The 21,004-nt window shown below is 38.5% G+C and overlaps 1 protein-coding gene across 1 annotated transcript in view; it reads left to right on the forward strand.

Moving 5' to 3' along the window:
• The first annotated feature begins 7,081 nt into the window (after window positions 1–7,081).
• LOC118206532 overlaps window positions 7,082–21,004 on the forward strand; it is a 73,307-nt gene continuing 59,384 nt past the window's right edge. The window contains exon 1 of the mRNA XM_035379333.1: window positions 7,082–7,201. Within this exon, the coding sequence (XP_035235224.1) occupies window positions 7,182–7,201 (20 nt within the window). The 5' untranslated portion in view covers window positions 7,082–7,181. The remainder of the gene's footprint in view (window positions 7,202–21,004) is intronic.

Consider the following 21,004-nt stretch of genomic DNA (forward strand, 5'->3'; position numbering starts at 1 on the left):
AGTATTTTTCTTCTTCTTCTAATTATTATTATTATTATGAATAATCCATTAATTTACTTTATGGTAACACAAGTGTATTTGTGAAGTATTACTGGATTCATGTCTGACTAATAAAAATATGTTTTTCTTCTAGTCAGTTTCCGAATTCTCGGTAAATGGAACAAGGAAGGAGTATTTCAGTGATGGATAATGCTAATGCTAAGGCCAGTACAGTAACTGACTGCAACAGTGTGCCAAAGCTTCAGGCCAATTGCCTTATTGCAGTGGTAACCAACCCTGTTCCTGGAGATGTACCATCCTGTAGGTTTTCACTCTAACCTAACAAAGCACACCTCATTCAACAGCTAGACATCTTGTTTAGCTGCTAATTAGTTAAATTAGGTGTGCCACATTAGGGTTGAAATGAAAACCTATGGGATGGTAGATCTCCAGGAAGAGGGTTGGTTACCACTGCCTTATTAGAATCAGTCCTTTTGTAATTTAGATTCTGGCCTTATTGGTCCAAGTCTTCACTTGGGTAATCCTTTAGTTTAACTTACATTGAATATTTTCTATTTTTGCTCACAGGTAGAATAATTACCATAATTTAGCACATGGCATGTTTTATGTGTCCCGTGAATATATTTATGAGAGGTGACATGTCACGCTTATGAGAGTATTATTAAGGTGTTATGGCATGGTTTCTTCTTTTTTTCTTAAAGGTATCACTGCACAGCAAAGCATTGTAATAACTGAATTACTGTAATTTCTGAAGACCTACTTATACACAGTCCAGATCCTATCTAAGCCACATTTGCCCATTGAATAGATAATACCAGCCTGATTTTTTTTTTTAATTAATTGAAATAGCATCATGGGTGGAATGTATCAAGCCTGCTATACAGGTGTGCTTAATATTAGGTTAAGATGGGGCAAATGCTGATTGGTTAAAATTTGATACAGGTGGCACCAAACAGATATGTATTTCTCTGATCTGGTCACTGTGTTTTGTGAGCTGGGATGTTCTGAATGTTGTCCACAGTCTACTTTTTCCTGGAGCTTCAGGTTTTTCCTTCTATAATGTATCTGTCCATGTGAATGGACAGTATCGGTTGCATGCAAGCCACCTTGCTAAGCAAATAGATGTTAATTAATAGGGCTGTGTTGACCTCACTAGGAGGCTTCACTTTTCTGTTCGGTTTGGGTTAAATTTACCAGTTTTAAACTTTCAATAAAAGACGAATGACAGTTTTGAGAGAAGTATATCATAACCAGTGACTATAACCAGTGTAATTTTGGTTCTTGTTGTGTGCTTCTATTTGTTGTTCATCATCTGTATTTGCTTTATGTTCTTATGCTTATAAAGTTTTGAATATAATAAAATAAAGATACAAAAATTGACAATGTCAGTTTGAAACAATAAATATCAATTATCTGCTACATGAAAATCTTGTTTCATTTACATTTTTCCACAGATAAAAATGTTATGCCCCCCATGCCTTCACTATCATTTTTCATTCAAAATTAGCTGTATTGCTTGAAAATCCCAATAATGTCATGGGTACACGTGACTTGGAATAACAGTTTCACTGGTGCTAACAAACAAATTGAACACAAGGGTTAATTTTCTTGTATCTGTTATTTTTGTCATCATAGACAGATACACACATAGCTGGGTCGAAAAGATTGTAAATGCACAAAAATACATTTGTTTCTAGTTGCAATGGTCAGGATTCACTTTGCAAAGTTTTGGCTTTCATTTTGAATGAGTGAGGGAGCATTTCAGTCACAAGTGGTTTTTTACGAGTATAGAGTGACACACAAAGTAAAAAGTGAATAGGAGATATGCACTCCAATTACAGTTAATGTCTTGACTGACAGTAAAATGATCCAACAAAATTGGAATTTAAAAAATGACTTGTTTGTTTTCCATTTAAGGCAGTTTTACATTTTTTTATTTCTAATTTCCTATTATGCATTTCTCCAAAAACTGACATATGATAGTCATAAATGTGTCCAGAGCTGTGACAATAGTCATAATTCTTGACTTGTTAGTGAAACTCTATTAATGAACGCCACCTTATGCCACAAATAAACATGATTTAAAGTCCCATAAGAGTTGATTCATGTAGTGGTTTTGTGCTCTGCCCAATCATGTGTTTGGTTGATGCTGCTGGACAATGAAATGTATAAACTTAAAAGACCATTGTTTCCAGTCTTCATCGGAAACCTTTGCACTGACCCTTCCAGCGCAGATCAGCTCCACACAGAATAACCCTGCCGACAGATTCCCTAGTGTGATGCAGAGCTTGGCAGCGATTGTTCCTCCTCATTATACAGTTGCATGGAGCTCGGTTTCCCCCTACAGGTTAAAGAAAGAACAGCACAGAAGTCCTTCTCCATTTCATGGTTTCTCCAAACGTACTCAAATGCATATAATAATTCCTGGCTGATATTAAAACATGTTAATTTTCAATTACGTCCATTTTATTTTATGGGAATACTAGAAATTGCACTGGACTTGATTAGATAAAACTAGATTAAGACTGGAATGGATGAAATCGATTTCTTACTGCTCATAAAAAATAAAACACATTATGATTTCTCTTTGATAATATTAATAGTGTTGTCAGGGGACAGGTTAAGTTATTACACCATGAACATGTGAAGCATGACGACTTACACTGGCTAGTTTAGAGTCTATAGTTGACAGATGTGTGTGTGTGTGTGCGTGTGTGCATGTGTGCATGCATGCGTGTGTATGTGTGGGGTGGCACTTAATGCAGCTTGATGGAAAATGCTTCATGGTTTCTGGGTGAAAGGTTTAATTAGTATACAAGTGAGGGTGTGGGAGGAGGGCACTGAATTAATATATTACAAAAATGTGTATTTTTGGTGCAGATTATTTTAGACTTTTCTCGGCCATTATGTTATTTATTTTTCTGCAACGTGCACACATCATTGGTACAAATCCCAATCTTCCCACCTGCTAGCACCTTCTCAAAGTGATCAGCTGCATGGAACACACCTGCACCATCCACACATGTACAGATACAATTGATCGAAGCAAGCCAAGCAACAGAGAGTCACATGACCAGGTAGTGATTTGCAGGAGTTGGCTCTGAGGTTAAACTGAGCTGTTGTAACCATCAACATGCTACTCAATCATAATTAAGAATATTTCCCAACATCCTGCTCGAAAGTGAGTAGCATCTAATGTTTAGTATGTACAGTAACATGCACTATGTAAGCTGTGCTACCATGGCTGATGTCTGTCAAGCAGACTAATAATGGTGATGGTAGTACATTTATTTGATCAGGCAGGTCAACTAAGAACTAAAATCTCATTTGCAGTGATGACCTGGGGAATCAAAGTGAATAAAGAATGCAAATGTTTGTGTAGACAGTCAGATGAAGGAAGATGATTTGGTGGCCAAATGTAGAGGGCCAATTTCTGTAATTGGAAGAGTGCACCAAAGATGAACACTCAAGTACTTAACAATACCAAGGGATGGTAAAAGAGAAGTTAAGCTCCTGGAAAACCAGGCTAAATGGCACAACAGCTGACACAGGTAAAAAAATACATATAATTTAAAAAATATTATTCAGTTTTTTAGATGAGGATATGCATAAGTGATAATATTTCAGCTGACAAAATATTTAAAAAGATGGTTACACTTTACAATAAGGTCACATGAATTTGATTTTGTTCATGTAGTTGTTAACATGAATTGATGACAGACAAATGCATTAAGTTTTAAATGAACTTTTCATTAGTTAATAGTTCAAATAGTAGCAAATACATCAACTAATGTACTACATGATTTATTCATACATACAGCAAAACAGGATAAACTGATAATTAGCTACCCAATGACAAATACACCAACTATTTTTTAATTCCAATACGAATGGGTATTAACTAATGTAGTTGTTAACATGGATTAATGATGTACAAATACATGAACAAAGCTACACAGATTAACTTTTATGGGCACCTTACTTGTTGTTGCTTTTTTGCTAACTAATAATATCATTTTAAAACATTCTTATAGTCAGTGGACATGTAAACCCTGGAAAATATTGTTTCATGAAACTTAAGACTAGATTGCTAGCCTGCCACATACACCATCATTTGCTGGATGGTTACAGGGCTATTAACTTCTTAGCTATGCTTCTCATAAAGAGGAGCACATAACTAATCTCATAACTAATCATATTACCATTAATAAGTCAACAAACTACTGCTAGCTGCTTCCTCTTCACACCCATGGAAGTTAGTTAGCTAATGCCACTACTTTATATATGTAGTTTACTTACTGTATGATGTTTTTCTTTTGCACCATCTACTTATACATTTTTATTTTAATTCATATTTTTATTTCTGTTAAACATTTTGTTGATCTTTAAAACACACAGTAAGGTTTCAGATTGAACTTGCTCTCTCACACTGTTGAGAGTTTCCTGAACACAAGAGTGAAAAAACACAAATGTGTGAGAGGATGCACAGCCAAATAAATGATTTTGATATGTTGACACTGACCCCAGTTTTAATAGGTTGAACTTCAGCTTATCTACAATACCAGCACACTGTCCATGTGTTACTCAAAATCAACATGGACACATACTGTATATTCACACACAAACACGTTCACAGATAAAAAATGAAAATGTTGAATCCTTATCCAGTATGGCACATGTGAATACAAACTAATACATTTCTGGCTTTGAACTTAATCTTCCAACAGCAATTTTTTCAATGTGTTCTGCTTTGTCAACAAATAAAGGATTTTTTTCTCCAGACACCTTGCCTTTGGGGCTGGAGAGTTTAGTGTGTATTATCAGTGCAGCTAGGTGGAGAGAGGAACCCACATAATCAAACACCGTGGCACAGCTTTCCGCTGCAGCTGCGGGACCAGATAAACTCATGAAGTCACAGGCTGCTTTTCTTACTAATAGGATTGCCTAAAGCTGCAGGTGTCTGTGCAAGGAGTGGGGACAGAGCTTGCACCCAGGTGAACACATATCGATCCCTTCTTCAGAAATTCACAAGTGACTGCGATGCATTGCTTGGAGTGCCGTACAGCCCCTATTGAGAGTTTATATACCAACTTTTAACTTTAAAGGTCTAATGCTGCAGCAGGTCTATCTTGAACACTCAAATGATATCTGTGCTTCTACAACATAACCTGCCAATTTGTTCCATACATTAAAGTGGCAATCTCAAAGATTTTCATTAAAATAAATGTCTGTTAAGTCACTATACATCGCTGGTGATTGAGCCTATTATTATATTAATTTATATTGTTATTATTATTATAATTTATGATTAAAGTTACAATCTTGAAGATTTCCGTTTTGTTCTCTTTGGCGGTACCAATGGCGAAAAGCAGTAATTGTAGGTGTGTTTTCGGACCTCACTTTCCAGAGATCCACCCTGATCCAACCAGTGTCGCCTGTGTGATGTCAGTCAATTGGCACCTGGGCCACGCCAACTATAACACTTACTATTTACTGAATAAAAAATGGTTGAATGAGCAACCCAATGTAGACTTGCAAGTAGGTCACATCCAAGTCTTACCAACTGCCCCCATACACGCGCCTCCCCTCTAAGTTTGTCATCTCAAGTATATCCTTTTCGATTGATGGTGTTACGAAGAGCTCAAATGCTGATTTTATGTCTTGGACATGGCTGACAGCATATCTGGTGGGGCCTGGAACCATTTTGATGACATTAGCAGCATTAAGTCTACCCTGTCGTTCAAGTGGGGAGAGGGACCATAATAACTTTCCATTTTTGGAAGGTAACGTGTCTGCTGGTGGTTGGGAGACAACAGGAGGGTCAACACTAAGGGTCTCATTCTCATCAGAGGAGGATGCCTCATAATCAGGGTCCTCCTCAACATTATCCTCTGTCTCAGACACAGTCTCCTCTATGTCGCTTTCACTGTCAAAGAGCTGTGACAAAACCTCATTGACAGAAAACCTTTTCTTAGAGGTCATTATTATTATTATTATTATTATTAACCTTTATTTAATCAAGAGTGACCTGGCCAAAATAGGCAGCAGTAAACACAGGAGTTACTAACAATACAACATAAAAGAAAAGTACCTGATAAAAAGGAGCAATCAAACCCATAAGATCAATAAAAATAAAGAAAAACAATTGGGGAGTCAGAGTAAATAAAATCATACAGAAATTTTCAATTGAGAGAGAGCATAAAGAGAGAGCACACAGAGCACCAAGAGAAATGGTTTAGAAGGCTGCTGTGCAAGCTTTTATATGTTTGCTCCTCCCCTATGTTGCGTGAACTCTCAGTGGTTCTAGCACTACTACAGGTATGGTTATGTTAGGTTAGGGCCCTAAAGCAGAGGGAAGTTTTTTGAAGATTATAAAATTGCATGTTCTAGTGACCTCAATATCATACAAAACAACTGTGTGTAAAATGTTGATATTTCTTATATGTTTTATACAGCTAAAACAGCCTGGGGTCAAATTGACCCCAAAGAACACCGATGCGTACAAAATGTGTACAGGACATTGAAAACATATCATCATGTTTATTTTATGTTTACCCAGTTGTCCCCATTAAATTAGGAAAAGTCATAAAATATGAAGCGAAAAAAATGATGTCAATCATTTATTTAGAGACGTTAAACATTGAATGGGGTCAAATTGACCCCAAAGATAATAGGAGGGTTAAAATATGTTCACATTTTAGAGAATGTAATTAATATTTTCCTCATTAATGATGTATTATTTCACCCACCCGCAACCCATCCGCTATTAATCAGAATGTTATTTTTTATAACTCGGCCCGCCCGATCCGCAGATTAACCACGGTGCCCACGGATATAACTGCGATCCGCTCATCACTAATACACACATGCCTTATTTTTTTCCCCCACCCGCATTCAGCGAAGAAGAATATCAGGGTCAGAGCCAATCAGAGGCAGAGTAGGGACAGGTCTTCGCAGAATGCGGATGGGAAAAAAAAAAAAGCTACACACATACACGCACAGAGACAGACCTGCTAAATGTCAGGCGACCAATGAAAATGTTTAGTCGCACTTGACAGATTTTTGGTCACATGTGCGACCAAAATGGTTGCACTCTGGAGCCTTGACGTGTAGTAGCTAACATTGCCATTGCATGGGCCTCAGAAGTCTGACATAATGCAGAGCAAAACCTTTACCAACATATGGATTTCCGGCAGAAAGGGTAAGTTCTTTATGGAGAAAATGAATGGGTGTTTCACATAACTGTCCCTGTCACAGTCTGTGATTTAAACTTGGACATTTTTATCCGGACCCATTTCCCTCTTAAATGGCACTGGATCTACTGAATTCCAATGCAGCATTCCTACCGATATTTAATTATTTTGTTAACAGTAAGCTAACACTGCTGTGGTTGCTATTAGGGGTGTATCCGAATCCGGTATTCTGGAAAGCCCAAGTAATGCGATGGAAACAGATATTTCTTCTACCCAAAGTTGCTCGTTATTATTCGGATTCTGAAAGAAAAGCAGCTGATGTAGGCTATATTTTAGGCCTGCCATTATTAGCCTGCTGCAGCTGCTATGTGCACAAAGTTAGCTAACTAAAGAGATCAGATTCACTGCTAATTAAAAGATAATGCCCATTCTGTTTGCAACATAGGACTTTGATTTCACTAACTAGTAGTTTCATTTACTACACATTATTGAAAAGTGATCGTTATATTCTGTAGTCCGCCCCACCGAGAGCTGACCGTGCCCGGCTATCACTCAGGGAAATGCATCGAGGAGGCGTCAGGTGCGGGAGCTAGCGAGACAAAAGCCTGGTGTGGTAACTGGATTTCTTTCAAACCCCCACAACCTATAGATCAAAATGAAGCTTAGGACCTGTAGTTTTTAGCTGTGTGTGTTAATTTCCTCCATTAAAAAAAAACCCCTGTAGAAATATTGAAAAAACCTTGTATTTCAGTCAATATTCATCCGTTTAAGATGTATGCTGTATGTATCAGCCATAGGTCTTGGCTAACTGATTATTCATTGACCCATGTTAGGGAGGTAATAGAAAGTTCAGACAGTTCATAAAACTTAGTTTAGTTAAAAATAAAAAGAGAGAGAGAGATGAGAAATACAGTGTGAGGATGTGGAAATATATTTTATAATTATATGCCAATATTAAATCAATTTGATACTTTGAAGGCACAACAATTGCATTGCCAATAAATATTAGGTTAGAAAAAACAACATTTGCCCAATTTAACATGACTCTCGGTATAAACCATGCCCACTTCCGGTGTTCTATCCGAATACAGATACAGATAATTTTGTTGGTTGAACAGATACAGATACAGATAATGACGTCTCTGCACACCCCTAGTTGTTATGTTACAGCTAAGTGCGCTGCTTCGGTCTTGCAAAAAACAAAAAAATATCTGCTTGCTGGTGTGAAGACCACCATTTTAGGCCATTAAACATGTGTCATGTTGATGTTGCACCATGAAATTTTGCTAGTTAACTTACAGCAAATCAATTACTACACAGCAGATGTGTCCATAGGCATACAGTGTATTCCACAATGGCTGTCTCAGTGGTACACATGCCAACAAGCACGAAACCGTCCAGACCCACGGCGCACCTGTACATGAGTAAAACTTGGCTAACTATATAGCCAGCTAGCTATGACATGTCCTCACCTCTGTAACGTTATTTGTTGTCCTCCGTGTGTCCATACATCTGTAGCGATGGTACGCGCTAACTAGATTAACTGAAGTAGGCGAAACGCTAACATGTTAGCACAATTTGATAACAAAGTTATAGTCAAGTTTTTATTCATTGGCGAGTCAACACTTAGGCTATGGTTGGTTGTTTTGAACATGTGATGCTGCGTAGCTAATGGATACCCTATGAAGACCATCAGCAGGTTGAACAAAATGTAATTACAACACCATGTGACATAGCTGGAACGAACACTGAATCTTTTCTCTTTGGCAATCAAATCTATTAAAGGGGTAATAAACACTAAATCAAGTTTTTTGAGTTTTAAAGCCAAATATTCTGTCTATATTTGATACATGACAGTAGTCCTATAGTAAAAATAAAAACAATCTAATTTTATTTATTTATTTATTTATTTATTTATTTATTTATTAGTTTATTCGTCAGGGACAATGCAGAAAACATTGTAACAGGTTACAATAACATGAAACGGATGTGTTGCATATAGGATTTCTAGTCAAGGCTAATTTGCGACCCCTGTCCCTGGTTAGGCTGCCACTGCATTTTTTGCAAAAAAAATAATAAAATAAAATAAAAAGGATAAATATCCATGCACTGCCACCCAGAAGTGAAAAGTTTTTATTTTTAATTTTTTAATTTTGCTTGTTGCCCAGCTCACATCTGTGACATAAGTGATTTTTACTTACTCAATTAATGTATTTTTGCTCACTGTCCTCCCATACAGTGCATTAATTGTGATCGATCTTGTATTCAAACAGTATCGTGGATTGTGCCGCCAGCTAGTGTAACCAATGGTGCCAAGCATCCTTATTTGAGTACAAGAGTTGTAAGTTAAGAGAAATAGGCTTATGGAAGCCAAAATTTTATGTGCTCGTATGAGGACACAGGGTCTCAAGAGGATACAGTGCAATGTCGTTCAGCTGTTTCATTACTTGCTTTGTCTCTATTTCAACCACATTTCGCTGGTGTTCCCCACCTCCAATGTGTAGTTATTGTTGAAACAACATTTGAACTTTTGTGTTTTGTTCATGCTAAAGAGACATTGTGGACATGGGTGCTTATGTATGTCAAGTAATTTATAAAAGGACCTAAACAAAAAAGTAGCTGCATGGATGGTAGGATGGTCAATGTCACCAAATAAGTGGGCGTTGTAAAAACTATTCAGATAGTGATAATAATTTGACAAAAAAAATTCTGGAATAAGATTTAACTACTACTCACTAGGCCTTATTTTTGTCCGGAAAATAATAGGAAAGGACACTAAATAAAGAGATCGCCCACCCTGCAAGATAATTGGTTCCCATTTTGTGACTCTGCGACACTGTCGGATCCTATCAGGATACTTTCCCAAAGTGATATCTTCAGGCATTTGGTCACTCGCAGCGTGTTTGGAACCGGTGTTACACAGACTTTCAGCCATAGAAGTTCAAGCCTGTAACAGATACAACATGATTATTTAAAAGCTTAGTCCGTGGTAGAATGCATGCAGTTATTTCCCGTATACTCTAATCATAGATCCTGTCATAGACCGTTGTCATACAAATGAAGTGTACATGATATAACTATTGACCCATGACATTTCATTAAATACTGTATAGCACTTAGCTATCCTCATGTGTTAGGCATAGTTACCATGTGGCTTCAAAAGCTACCCGCTATTGCTAGTCATAAAAGTATGCTTGGAAATGTGAAACCAGGACAAAAGAGATCTGACATTCAAAGTCAAAAGTAAAATGTTTCTTAAAAAATAATATCTATAGCATGTATGTGTGCTAAACACCTTCTTGCTCTTAATTGGAAAAACATTGATGCTGTGTCAGAGGGACTATGGCTTAAAACATACTTTGAAATGTTAATGTTAGAAAAAAATAGTTGCAATCTTGATGAAACACTGTTTAAGGATAAAGCTACGTGGGAGGAAATTACTAAAATAATTGCCGATTTCAGTGGTTAAAGATCCAGTACAATGAAAAGCGTGTTTTTCAATCCAATAGCACTACTTTAGCAGTAGGTATGTTGATGTAAAATTACCCCCTCGGCCTGCTGGGTGTTGGCTGTGCCCAAAGAGAGTGCACTAGAACAATTATAACAGGTCGAATGATACATCTGAAGCGGGAAAAAAATGATACTCCTGACATTAACATTTCACAATGAACAATTTATGACTGAATTAAAACACCATGGTACGGGATCTTTAAGAATATAGTGGAGCAGAGGGATACACAAGTGGGCCACCCCATAAGATAATGATATGATACTGAAGTGGATACATTGGCAGGTTGAAACATACATATTATTATTATAATGATTATTATCTTTTATTGATGTTTTTATATGGTTTTGTATCTTCTGCCTTCCTGTACCATTCGGCTCTGGGCTTTATGGGTGAACCCATGGGTCATCTTGCATGGGAGCTGTTGTATGGACATTAGTATGGATGTAGTGACTGACTGCAGTGTGCCCTTGTCCCTGCTCTGACTGCTATGGCATGTTTATATGTACTGGATGATATGTGGTTGGTAACATGAACATAGTATATAGTGCATCGTAGAATATATGGTTTAGTCTATACTGCGCTGGCTGTGTAGCTTATATGGTGGACCGGGAACATGGAGGTTCCAACCTGCAATATGCACTGTCTGATAGAGGGGAAAGATTTAGAAACCAATGTTGTACTAGCTTAACATATTTAAAATAAATAAATAAATAAAATTTAAAAAGGGGGGAAAGAAGTGATAACATGTGGTTGTATCAGTTCGAAGTGTACTGTGATGTCTGTATGTACATAGCAATATGGATTGAGCTGACCTTGTTAATGGTGAAGATATGTATATACGCGTTCTGTTTTTTTATTTTTATGTGTGTATATGTATATATGTGTATGTATGTATGTTTGTATATGTATATGGTTTTTTTTTCTCTCTTTTCTTTTTTGTTATTCCTTATTTTTTCTTTTTCTTTTTTGTTTTTTCTCTGGGCAATCAGTTTTGTATGTATCAATATGTGGAAAAAAAAATGTAAATAAAAAAAAAGTTAAAGTAAAAATATTCACACTTATGTTGTAGTCATGTATACAGCTCTTTTGTAAGTACTAACTTGACATAAATATTCCTGTTGGTGTGAGAGTTGCCTGAACAGCTGTCTCAGTTGTTGCTTTTGTTTGTAAAATGTGTTGTTTATTTATTTAGTTTTCCTTTTTAAAACCCAACTTTATGAATGACAGATGACAGGAAGGAGAACCGATATTGTAATGAATTCAGAGAATGCAACAAAAGTACGACTAAAAAAAAATAGAAATACTTATTAGATTAGTCATGTCAAAGCATGATAAATGATGCCCAAGTGACCAAACCAGGCAGACAAAAACAGGTGTGACACAGGGCCCAAAAACAGGAAAGAATATAATCAGCCAGTGTTAATGACATAATGGATACAGCTAATCTCCACCATTGGCCCCAGATTCCGTTTCAGCACTAACATGCACATTTCAAAAGGTAAAATTGTCAAATATATTTAACTTTCTGGAAACTGTCACTGTTTTTTTTTTAACTTGAAAAAAATGAAAATAATGTCCTTGAAAATAATGGAAGAGGCTAGTTATTGTTAGAAAAAGCTAATAGCAGTGTGATTTTACTCTGTTTGCATGTCTGCAGAATACTTTTTTTATGAGAGGGTAAGCAAAATATTAACAAAATATTTAGATATGGATGTGTGTTTCCACATGGCAAATATTATGTTCCTTCACACAGTTTTCAAGATTCATTCAGTTTCATTATTATATATTGTACTGTATATTTTAGAACAGCGATAGTCCTTTTAAAGGTTCTGACGAGTATTCATTCATTCATTTATTCATTCATTCACTTATTTTTGGCAAAGAAAATTAGCATCAACATTGACTTTACAGTACACCTCCATATTAGATGTGGCTGCTGCATTAACAGAAATATACCATGAGTTACTGTAGGTGTTGAAATGTGCTTTGGAGTGTACTTGAACTGAGCCTTGTGGTGTGATTTGTGGCAATGTGTACACAGTTCCTGCCTCCCCTACCATTCTGAGCCAGAAAGTGAGAAGAATAACACATTATTGTTTCCCATAGAGGCTCTTTGTCTCTTCCTTTTATTGGACATTTAGCCTCCGAACACCTGCTGTCTGGTCGCATGAAAAGCCACCTTACGCCAAGACGAATGAAGGGTCACGACGCGCAGAAGGAAAATAAGTCACTTTTTGTGCAGGTCCAGTGGCCTGAGTCAGTGGTGCCTTTATGACCTTTTTTATTACGTTGTTGTAATAGACTTTAATGGCCTCTACAACAGCTGACAGAGGGCCGCAGTTAATCTCTCATCTCATATCACTCTTTTTCTTCTGATTTTACTGGCTGAGGTTTTATGTCCTTTTCACAGTCAATAACTCCAATAGTCAGCACACTAGCCCTGATAGCTCCCAAGTGGAGTCCACCATATGTCATGTACAGCTACTGAGGTAAACCAAGGAACATACTGTGGACCAGGAGTCTGTTTGTGTGAAGCATATGTGTAGAGGCAAATTTGCCAAGAATATTCCGGGGAGGATTTATCCATATGCATGGTTTGGGGGGGGGGGGGGGGGTGTGCAGTCGGTAGGATTCAACATCCCTATATCATCAATGGTCCATTACTGTCAGATAGTCCAAAATTTATCTCACTGTCCAGGCGCACCAGTGGGGGTTGGCATCGAAAGAAAGACACTTGTGTTGAAAAGGGCATCATATGTGCAGTGAAATATGGCGGGAGATCTTTGATGTTATCGAAATGTTTCACATCTGAGGGTCCCGGACTGCTTTGATTGTTGCTGGTTTACCTTGACGTTTGTAAATACATTTAGGGCAGGAATCACCAGAATCTGCTTGCATGGATCACATGTTATCACATCAATTCCCATTCTCTAACCACAACTGTCATAAGTGAGTGTTTTGTTTGTTGCCACAGACCACAGGTCTGCAGGTGTTTGTGCTTTCCATTTGATCAGCAGCCAGTCAAGGCCTTGAGGAAGAAGTGTGTGGACTTTTTAGCCTATCAACAGCTAATAAGAATCACTGGTGCTAAAATGCAAAAAAAAACAAAACAAACAATAACAAGAAAAAGACCCTGTGGCCATACAGGACTGGATTCTGACACCCCTGCCATAGACAGGTTTAATGTGTGTAAATTCTCTGTTACACTATGGATGGCCTACACCTGGCAGGTCAAGTTTCACTGAGCCTAAGATATAAAACAGACTGCAAGCTTCAAGCTGTGACAATTTCAGATAAATTACTTTTTTTTAAAAATTATTTATTTATTTATCTATCTCTTGTTTCCCGAGGCCCCATGTATTAAGCAGTGTCTGGTTGCTGCTGAGCTGCCATTGGTACTCTACACAAACTGAGCTGGGGAAGCGGGCACCATGCAGGTTTAAATGCGGCAGATTAAGAGGTCTGTGTGGAAATCACAGCTCTTCTTTTTGCCAGCCCACTGAGCAGTTATTTTGCTTCCTTGATAATTGTTTGCTAATAGCCTGACATTTAAAGACTTCTGTAGAAGACTCTGGCCCCAGTGAGATTCTTATTCTGCCAGCTCACCACCCTCAGAATTTGAATGTTCTGTTTAATTGCTGGATTTAAAAAAAGTTTTAAAATATAAAGAGTTCTACATTGCTAAGGGTTGGATACTCACATGCTGGTTTAGACTATTTATTTTCGCTTTTTTGTGTGTGACTGAGCAGTCTTTGAGCACAGCACTATGTTTTAACTTGGCAGGTGCATTCATGCATCTTCATCTGTCCCTTCGACTTCCTACCCATTCCCTTGGGTTTCCTACCCACTTTAATTCTCCAGGTCAGTTCGTCCTGTTCTGGAGAGCTGAAACTTTTACAGAAATGGAATATACTACTGCATAAATTCTAAATATTATAAATTATAAATATGTGTATCAAAATATACATATTTAAGAGCACATATATTTAAAAGTAGTGGGTTTTTTTGTATCTTAAGTCAGAATTAATCTGCATACTTGCCCACGTATTGTAAAGTTTTAAAATATGTTATGCCAGTGTATTGTCATGGTATCGCATCTCTGTAAATAGGTCTGGTGTTTGTTATTGTTACTCGGAGCTTAACTGATCAATTAAAGCAGCTGATGATACAGTTAGCTCCCCTCACTTTCTTGAGGCTAAAATTGTCACAGATTCTAAGTTGATAGATCTTCAGGAATAGCACTGGTCATCCCTGCATCATATTTTAACCTATGCATATTTTAACCTCATATAATTGACATCCAAGTACAAAGGTGGCTATTTACTGGTGCCCCACCAACATAAGCTGTTCACTAATTACAGAAGCACAAGCTCATGACTAATAAAACAAATGACTAACTGACCATTGGTTTCAATACAGGCAGGCTTATGACACAGAGTTATTGACCAGAGTAGGATAGACTCATAAGTTTATGAGCCTGTCAATTGAGGCTACTACCTGGCAGCGAAGTCAATGAGGAGGTTTGGGATAGGTCTAATGGCTGTGTTATGAATTGATCTACTCTTATATTCACAAGCTCCATGCAAGCAGAACTGGGATGAGATCCAGGTCGTTCTCATTTATCCAGGTGTGAACACAGGTTTCATTCCATATGGAAAGACTCATTTAATCTAATAACAAAGTTGATTAAAATATGCTCCATGTAGTACAAGTATTTTTAGATTCAGCTTTTAGATGCTGTTAGAAAATGCAAATGAGCTTGTGTAAGTCAAAGCAGGCGGCATTAAAAGCTACATTTACCTATGAAAGCTGCAAACCTTTTTTATCTGCATAAGCACGCAGACAGCAGTAAAGAGAGCGCTGGCTGGGGAGCAGGGTTTGTTATTGGAATTTTAAAGGTTTGAAACTCAACCCTTTCGTTGTACCATGCTGACTACTTCTTTTCCCAGCGGAGAAAACCTCCATCTTAGAAGGGGCATCTTTCAACTAAATGTGAATATTTTACTGATGGAGAAGAAGAAGCGAGATATTCACTCTCGCAATGATTTTTTTCACTGCTGTGTTTATGATAAGAAATGGGCCAAGCTTTCCGGCAGTGCGCATCAGATACAGCGGTGTGTCGCGCACCACTTGGTGCCGCCGTGACCTTTGGAAAGAGGAAAACGGAGCCGTCGCTCACCCCCTGATTGTAAAGCAAATGCCGCCGTCTCTCCTCGGTGGGGAATCTCGGCTGTCCAAGCCAAATCTAATTACGAGCCGGGTGAAGCTTATCATTAGCCCTGCCAGAGCTAAGGGGGGTCTAATGCTCCAATACAGACCTTCGGAGGAAGAATGCTTCACTGACCTTCTGTGGTTTTTAATTTCCTATATGGACATGTCAGATTAATAAAGGCATTTTGTAATTGCGCAGTGCCTTCTATCTCAGAAATGTAGCTAATTGAAACTGTCATCCTCCAATACAAAGGCGAAATGGAGATGTACAACAGGGTGCCCACGCATTTGCACTGCTTGGCCGCCGAATGAAAAACTTTCAGGCAGTGCTGAGTAAATTAAATCACTAATGTCCAACAATATTTTGCCAAAATCTAAATATTGTTAAAAAATCTAACCAGCCATGTTAAGCCTAAACACTTGTATTTAACGAGTGTTCACTTATAAGAAAAATGTTAAATGGTAATTTAGTGAGTAAAACTAAAGTAGTTATCCTCCAGAATAAATAAGTACAGAATTTCATGTATCCACGCAGTTGTTCCTGAAGATGAAGAACACTGCAATATTCAATATATTGTTGTACCTAAAGGCAAAATAAAATATCACTGAAGTGAACTGACACCATAGCAGTAGAAGTGCAGAAGGTAGTGTGTGGGTATGTGATTGCGTGTGTGTGTGTGTGACAGAGAGAGAGAGGGAGACTGAAGACAGTAAAGCATATATGTTTTGTACTGGCCACATCATTAAAAGACAGTAAATGCTCCAGCTCCTCTCTTCTGCCAATCTAAGTGGGCAGTCATTCACAGCTGCATGGGATTGACATCTGTTTGTCTGGACCACGCCACATGGAGTTGAGCTTGGGTCCCTGTCTGCAGGAACCACAGCGAATAAGATCAATGGGACCACCCACACCGGATCAATGGTTCTCAGGATGTAATGAGATCAATACCTAAATGTTAACTGGGAGTCATTTTCTAGGGTTATGTGCTCTGCCATGATGCCATACAGCAAAGTTAGCTATTAAGACGTTGATAGATATTTAATTGGCAAATATAAATAATTCCTGCTGGCTACTGTGCAGACACAGAGCTGAGACACTATATTTGCACAGAAGAAGAGTAGAGACGTATCTGTACAGACGCAGAGCTGAGACCCTATATTTGCACAGATGAAGAGTAGAGATGTATCTGTACAGACGCAGAGTTGAGATGCTATATTTGCACAGATGAAGAGTAGAGACGTATCTGTGCAGACACAGAGCTGAGACATTATATTTAAACAGATGAAGAGTAGAGACATATCTGTACAGACGCAGAGCTGAGACACTATATTTGCACAGATGAAGAGTAAAGACGTATCTGTACAGACGCAGATTAAAGACACTTGTGCCTGTATTCAATCTGCATTTGATCTTGGACTCACAATTAAATGCAAGCATTGCACCTTTTCTCGTGATTGCTGAATTTGCCAAATGGAAAGAAAGAAAAAATCACCATTTTGGATGTTTTATATGTCGCCAGTTCCAAATTGTCGGCTTTTAACCTTGGCCTGCGCACTTTAGAATGATCTGTCGTCAGGACACCCTCCGTGGGAAGGTTGCACGTCAGCGAGAGAAGAGGGGGAGGGGGTTGGAGGAGGAGGAAGGCCAGATGTCACACACAGCTCAAGCTTGCTCTGTGTCCCTCTGGAAGAGGAGAAATGTATTCATCTTTCTATAACCCTGATTGGTTGCATCGCATTTTTGCCGTCATGAAAAAGGGTAAGGTATTACCAGACAGTGCCTTGAGCTCTCTGTGCAATGTGAAACATAATGAAGTAGACCGATGTGTTCACATTCTGTAGCTAATTCAATAAATTCCGTGAATCACAGATACTGAGCTTTCACAAACACTGTTTCAGGTCTCTGAAGGCACTCCACGCTCTTATCCATCTGCATGGCCCGTTAGCTGACGGACAGTGTGCATAGAACACACGTCTCTAGACTACTTCCTCTTCCAATTCTTCCATTTGTAGGTACGGAGTGGCACCTCCTAGTGATGTTGCATTTTGTGATGCAGTTGGGTCTGACAAACGATTTAGCCCCACATCAGTTGGTAAAACTTATGTATGAGGAAAATATAACAATTGCATCATTGTCTCGCCATAATGGTGAAAGGTCAGGAGAGCACTAAGCGTCTGAACAGGCTGCTTACATTTAATTTTGCTTAGCCAGCCAGTAATTATGCAATTTCCACAGCTTTGTTATCAGTGTGTTACTGGGAATTTCACTTCTTGAACCTATGATACCTTGTGTGGTTTTGCCAGAGACATTTGCCACATTTTTTATTTTAAATCTGAACCCTGAACTGCAGCTTCAAATAACGGGCGTTAAGGAGAACATGGTGGATGAAGAATCAGACCTTTAGCAGCTAGTCAGTAGCAAAGACTACAACCACAATAATAATAGTTAGTGCTAATGCTTATTCTCAACTACTTGGTTGATTTTTCTGTCATTTTCTCCTACAGATACAACCATTCATTTTTTATTTTCAAAAATAACATTTAATGGTTAAGACATTATCTTACTTAAAAGTCCCACTTCCGTATTAAGTGTCAACTACTTTGTGTCTTTAATTCCACCTCTCCTCTATTGAATTATATACATCACTTTTTTTCTATCACCCTTCCCTGGTCTCAGTGTGTTACAGACTTCAAAGCTCAAAAAGCAAGACAATACTCCCCCCTGCTGGCATTCTCAGGAATAACCCTATATCCCTGGACAGAGACCCTCTGAAACAGACAGATGAATTTCATTCTATCATTTCAGCTGTTCCCATTAAGACAGTCTGTCAAATAATATTGATGCTAAGGGTATATGTCATTATAGTAACACTTGTCCACTACCGGTGAGAAGTATTTGGAAACAACATAGTGCTATCTCTCCAGACCTGAATGGACTGATTGATTATGTCTGATGCACCCCAGCAGATTTTTATCTAAGTGTAAAAAAAGGAATTGACTGCTTCAGGAGAGGTTTTTTTTCCCTTTTTTTATGATTGTACCTACTTAATTCCCTGTGACTGCACACCTGAAAGAGCCGCCGTCAACCGTAGTTTGTGTCAGCATCTCAATCTGTAAAAATTAACCTGCATTCAACAGTGCTTCAGTGCAATCTAATTCCCAGAGTAGCCCAAGAGAGGGTCCTTATTATTATTAATATTATTGGAAAAATAGGGAGGTGCCCTCAGTCCAGCAAACACATCTCATCTACCAGGTTACCCTAGATTATTTAGCCCTAATCTGATGCATGAAAATTCATCATTAGCACTGTGTGTGTGTGCGTGTGTGCGAGAGAAAGAGAGACAGGGGTTGGTCTGCAGCAGGCTTAGAACCATGGCTCTCACCAACTGGTCTAGACAACAAAGGTATGATTAGGTGTCCGTTTATTTTATTTATTTATTTCACTCTCTCCATGCAACAGACAACGGTGTTCCCCGGTACAGCCGTATCTCCCTCCCAGGGGTATGGAGGGAGCAGTCTCGGCGTAAGCCGAATTAGCCTTCAGCTGAATTCTCGGGTTAGAGCTGTGTAGCATTCGGTCTGCCGGAGAGGCGGATTGGTCTCGGCTGCGCCGGCTGGTGGAGAGAGCACACGCACTTGTGTTGCGTTAGCTATTCAGCCCAGGTGCTTAAAGGTGTACTGCTCTCCACAGTTCGGAGCCGAGACGGAGAGCTAACACCGAGAGCGCAGTAATGATTTTAGTTTCGTTTCGTTTTTGTTTGAGCATGAAAGTCAAGAAAAGTAATACTCAGCTGGGATGCTGGAGGAGCTGGACCTGGCCGGGAAGGCGGGTCAGCTACGGACGACACAAGGGAAAGTGGTCTCACCGTTTTACTTTCTTTTTGTCTTTGTTATTTTAGCTTGTTTTAGTTTGCTTTCGCCCAGAATCCATCATGGGGGAGGGTGAAGAGGAACGTTTATTTGCTTTCATGTTTGTGTGGGTGCGCTCTGTCTCGACAGAAAACGGTGTTCCCAGGCACTGCCGCATCTCCCTCCCAGGGGTGTCACACTGGTTTATGACAAAATTAAAACCTAAAATGCCTTTCAAACATTCTTTCCCATGCCTCAAAAAAGCCCTCTTTTGAAAGATTTTTGGGTCCTGTCTCATTTTACTGTGCATAGGCTTTAGATGCACAAATTTAGATCTTAGTTGACACAATTTTCACCTTTGTATATCATCATTTTGTATCAAAAGCAGTTTCATTTTTAGTGGTGTGATGTGATGAAAATGAGCGGTCGGTCCTTTTCTTTAGATCAACACAACACTGGTCTTTTGGTTGATGCTGCAGTCATTTTCAATGTTTCTGAGCAGAGATACAACAGAGCAGAGTATATCATGAATCATTTTACATGTATAGGCCTATTCACTGTTACTTGGACCTTACAATAAAGAAAGAGAAAATCGATGTATAAACATAAACTGACTCCTTTGTGCACCTGCAGCAATGGTTCTGTGAACATCTCTAGAAGGCAGCTTTACCTAAATTCTCACTTCCAACTGATTTGGCCATGTGGAGGCACATTGCATTTGACAAGGCAATATGATTCTAAATCAGTACGATCTCTGCGCCCCAGTTGTTGGTCTGTGGTGAAGAGTGTGGCTTGCTGTTACATTAGTTCTGGGGCAAGCAGTATAGTACCTCTCATGTGCTGGGGGAGTGTGTTCTCACATGCAGGGAATGTGTGCCATATAAGTGCTGTTTACCTTTTGATATTTGGAGTTACTTGCATCTCATAGCTTCACTTGAGCCATTATAGTTGTGATTCTGTTGACTCAAGCTTTCAGAATAGATGCATGGTGCATGTGCATTAGAGTAAAATGTTCAGTGTTACATCAACCCTGATAGAGTACAGAAAAATCTGAGAACTAAAATATGGAAGATATTTTTACAGATTGTTTAGCTGACTAGCTGTTATTATTAACATCACTAGATAATTTGCACAAAATGTTTCCTTTGGCAGAGCTTTTATTTCTCTCTTGTTTCTCTTTATACAACCACCTTGGATGCGAGTGCCTTGCAGATTGGTAAGTCAGGCCCCTATGATATAA

The sequence above is a fragment of the Anguilla anguilla genome, chromosome 10, assembly GCF_013347855.1.
Source record: "Anguilla anguilla isolate fAngAng1 chromosome 10, fAngAng1.pri, whole genome shotgun sequence".
NCBI lineage: Eukaryota > Metazoa > Chordata > Actinopteri > Anguilliformes > Anguillidae > Anguilla > Anguilla anguilla.